Source organism: Urocitellus parryii, chromosome 15, assembly GCF_045843805.1.
Source record: "Urocitellus parryii isolate mUroPar1 chromosome 15, mUroPar1.hap1, whole genome shotgun sequence".
NCBI lineage: Eukaryota > Metazoa > Chordata > Mammalia > Rodentia > Sciuridae > Urocitellus > Urocitellus parryii.
Window position 1 is genome coordinate 13,574,590 of NC_135545.1, and position 4,636 is coordinate 13,579,225.

General features: G+C 44.7%; 1 protein-coding gene across 1 annotated transcript; it reads left to right on the top strand.

Annotated features, from left to right (window-relative positions):
* Positions 1 to 3,261: 3,261 nt before the first annotated feature.
* LOC113198695 (EP300-interacting inhibitor of differentiation 2-like) lies at positions 3,262 to 4,386 on the top strand. The gene has a single exon (XM_026411538.2). It carries the CDS (start codon positions 3,396 to 3,398, stop codon positions 4,122 to 4,124), a length of 729 nt encoding a protein of 242 aa, XP_026267323.1. The 5' UTR covers positions 3,262 to 3,395; the 3' UTR covers positions 4,125 to 4,386.
* Positions 4,387 to 4,636: the final 250 nt, after the last annotated feature.

The window sequence follows — 4,636 nt, forward strand, 5'->3', positions numbered from 1 at the left end:
TTAATGATGTTCATAGGGAAGAGAATCAGAATCAGGAAGCTTAGTAACCAGGGCTACTGAGCCTCCTCATTTGCCAAATAATTGTGGTTGATCAATTAATAAAACACTTCACCTCCAGACTTGGCTATACAGAGACCTCACCCCAACATTCTGTAAGATTACATAGGTGGCAGCTAGGGAAAGCCCGATTCCCCAACTGAAGCTGTTGGTGAAGAGGACAAATTTCTGCCTCGCTTTCATCACAGGTTTGCTCTATTCTAGTGGCAGATCTGTCCCTTCTGTTTAAACTCTTGACTCTCTTTCAGAATATTAACTGTATGACCAGGGGTTTAAATTAACATCCAGCCTCTCAAGGTTTTAAGCATGTGGAGCCCCGGATGCCACCTTTTAATGTTTAGTCTGCAACATGATTGATTGAATTTGTCTTCAGATAAACCTGAATCACCTTCCATGAGTCACCAAGAGAGAGCAGCCACTGCAGGAACAGTCTTGAGAGCAATAACTCACTTGGAATTTATCTCCAATTTTCGTTTTTATCTTCCCACATTATCATCAAGTTTTTCCACCTCCCTCTAGCTAGCTGTTTCATTTCTGTTCACTTCATTTTTCTAGAACATTTCTCCCCTGTGGAACTGGGAAAAATCAAACCCAGGACCATGAACCTCCCAGCCCCTACAACAGCTTCTATATTGCTTCTGTTTAATAAAATGCAATTCTCTAAATAAAATACAATTTAATTTTATTTAGAGAATTGCATTTTATTAAACAATTTTATTTAGATATAAACAATTTTATTTAGAGCCGTTTCTATTCCTGGAAGATATAAGCACTTTTTAGCTTATGCTATAAGGTGAATTTTAGTCTCAGATGGCAGGATTGTATCTGCTTTCATAGGACTACAGCAAATTTCTACAACTTCTAGTTCCTTCTCAAATGATGTATGTTATCACTGAAGTCTGGGAATTCCTTTGTCAAATATTTGTGATTCTCCAGGCAGCCAAAGAGTGGGAACAATACATCATAAGTCACCAAGCTATCCTGGAGCTGCCCTAAAGGAGCCACACACATAGTAACTACAGAGATGCTAGTGAGAGACTGTGCTTAAAGCAGCAGGTAGGCTGGATGTTACTTTATATATTTGCTGCTTGGAACAGGAAAAGAAGGGCACAGGCTGTGATCTGAGGATGAGATCGTAATGCCAAAATAGCTCATTCCCAACAGAGAAGAAAGGTATTTGCTGATACAGAACTACCACCAGCAAAATCAAAGGTGGAATTTCCTCATGTGACATTTTTCACATTACATTTGAAATAAGAGAAAGTAATTAGCCATTTTATTGATATTTGGGTTTTAGGGTTTTGTTTATATTTTTGATTGGGGGGGTCTCCCTATGTTGCCCAGGCTTTGCCTCCAATTCCTGGGCTCAAGGATCCTGCTGCCTCACCTTCACAGTAGCTGAGATTACAGACACATGCCATGGTTTGTGACTTGGAGAGTCACTATTTAAGATGCACGTTGTAATATGATGGGACCCATAAAAAGAATGGTAATAAATATGTAACTATCAAGGAAATAAAGTATTTATAATACAATGAAAAACATGGGTGAATTTCATTTAAAAAATGATGTTACTCAAAAGAAACCAGACACAAGAGTACATAAAATTCGGGGCTGGGGATGTGGCTCAAGCGGTAGCGCGCTCGCCTGGCGTGCGTGTGGCCCGGGTTCGATCCTCAGCACCACATACCAACAAAGATGTTGTGTCCGCCGAGAACTAAGAAAAAATAAATAAATATTAAAATTCTCTCTCTCTGTCCCCCTCTCTCTCACTCTCTCTTTAAAAATAAGAGTACATAAAGTTCAAAAAGAGTACACACGCAGAATCAAAACTGCAGTATTAGAACAAAAAAGAAAACAAGGAAATGATTACCATAAATATCAGGATAGTAGTTACCTCCAGGTAGAAGGGAGGGGATAGGAATAAGAAAGGAAGGAAGGGGGCTGGGGTTGTGGCTCCAGGGGTGGAGCGCTCACCTAGTATGTCTGAGGCCCTGGGTTCTAACCTCAGCACCACATAAAAATAAATAAAGGGATGTGTCCATCTACAACCAAAAAATAAATATTATTTTAAAAAAAGAAAGGAAGGAAGGAAGGATTCCTAGATACTGGAAATATTCAATTTCTTGACCTGGGAAATTTTTACTTTGTAATAGATCATTCAGCTTGTACATTTATATTTCATTCATTTTTCTACATATGCATAATACTGCACAAATTTTGAAAAAAAATAATGTCCAAGTGAAGCTAAAGAATTTTTTTAAGTTACAAGAAGGGATTATGGGGGTTGTGACTCAGTGGCAGAGTGCTCGCTTAGCATATGTGAGGCACTGGGTTCGATCCTCAGCACCATATAAAAAAATTTTTTTTTTTAAAAAAAAGAAGGAAGGGCTGGGGATGTGGCTCAAGCGGTAGCGCGCTCGCCTGGCATGAGTGCGGCCCGGGTTCGATCCTCAGCACCACATACCAACAAAGATGTTGTGTCCGCCGAGAACTAAAAAATAAATATTAAAAATTCTCTCCCTCTCTCTCTCTCTCTCTCCTCTCTCACTCTCCTCTCTCACTCTCTCTTTAAAAAAAAATAAAAAAATAAAAAAGAAGGAAGTATTATTATAAAGTTTTAATAATTAATTGAATTGATATGAGTGAAAATAGATGAATAAATGGAAAAGAATAAACAATCCTAACAAAGACACCAAACCAGAATATCTTGGTGTATAACAGAGGTAGGTGGCTTGGCTTCTCGGGAGGCTGAGACAGGAGGATAACAAGTTTGAGGACAGCCTGGAAAACTTAGACTCTGTCTCAAAATAAAATTAATAGAAAGGGGCTGGGAATGTAGCTTAGTGGTAGAGCAATTGCTTAGAATGTGCAAAGCCCTGATTTCAATCCGCAGAACAAGAGAGAGAGAGAGAGAGAGAGAGAGAGAGAGAGAGAGAGAGAGAGAGATTATAACAAATCACTAGGTAACAGCTTAGAAGCATCCTAGGATGGAAGCTTAGGAACGCTTACAGAAAACGATCTTGTAAGACTCTTCTTATAAACATTGAACTGGTAGAAATGTAAAAACTTGGGCCCCACCCTTGCACATTCTGCGGTATCAGATGCGTTAGCAGTGCTGGCCAGTAGTTGGTATGTTAAGTCTCTGGGCGCCGGGCTACTACGCATGCGCAGGGCTGCTAGGTGACCGAGCGTCTACGCTTGCGCACCCGGCTGTGCACACAGCGTTTACCCGTGCGCATTGCGCTCATGTACGCGCCCTCGCGTGCACACCCGTAGTCACACTGCCCCGTTATTCCAGTTTTTCGGGAGCCACCGAGCTATCCCTGCGGTCCGAGATGTCCCAGCTGCCCGCAGACAGCAGCGTCCCGCAGACGGACGCAGCTAGTGGCGACATTGGCGTCCCACAGGCGGAGGTAGGCGGCGGGAGGCGGGAGCCGACCCCGGCGCCGGCTGCAGAGGTCCAGGAGGGCCCGGTGGCGGCAGCCCGGGAGGGCCCCGTGGCGGCGGCCCGGGAAGGCCCGGTGGCGGCCGCCAGGGGAGGCCGAATGGCAGCCGCCAGGGAAGGCCGGATGGCGGAGGCCAGAGGAGGCCCTGTGGCGGCGGCCCGGGGAGGCCCGGCGGCCCGAGAAGGCGCGATGGCGGGGGCGTCCAGGGATGCCCGGATGGCGGAGGTGGCCCGATTGTTGGGGGAGCCGCTGGAGGAGGAGAGTCCGGAGCCCAGGCCCAGGTCCAGGGCCAGCAACGCCGGGGGCCTGGCCGCGTTGCCCTATCTCCGCCTCCGCCACCCGCTTAGCGTTTTAGGAATTAATTACCAGCAGTTCCTCCGCCACTACCTGGAAAATTATCCGATCGCTCCGGGCAGAATTCAGGAGCTGGAGGAGCGCCGCCGGCGGTTCGTGGAAGCCTGCCGAGCCCGGGAAGCCGCGTTTGACGCCGAGTATCAGCGCAATCCTCAGCGGGTGGATTTCGATATTTTAACATTTACCATAGCCCTGACTGCATCCGAAGTGATCAATCCTCTGATAGAAGAACTTGGTTGTGATAAGTTTATCAACAGAGAATAGTTGAGTGATGCAGCGACCTCCCAGAGAACCTCTGCGTTCAGGACAGTCAACCCAATCCTGCAACTTGATTTTAAAAAGTCAAAACATACGGAGAACAAGGCAGTGCACACAGTTGGGAAGAAAAGGAAGCTGATCGTGATAAAAAGCATCAGAAAAGAAATAGAAGAAATGTCCACAGCATCGTAATACTTCTGTGATGTTCTTTGAGTTTGTGATTGATCCAGATTCTTTTCCCTGTGTTATGAAATATGTCTGTCAACATGGCTTCAATCAAAAATAAAGGGTGGTTTTATGAAGTTGAGACTTGAAGGGAAATTGCCAGTACTAGAGCCCAAGATGAAGGAAGAAATTATCAGATAGCCATGAGAAGAATAAAGAATTACAGTTGTTCTTAGGACTGGAATGCTATGGAAAGAACTTGACATTGTCAGAATATGTGCTCCTTTCATGTCCGATTCAACAGAAGTTTTTAGTGTAAGACTGCGGTTGTGTTTTTCCTGAGGCATTTCAGA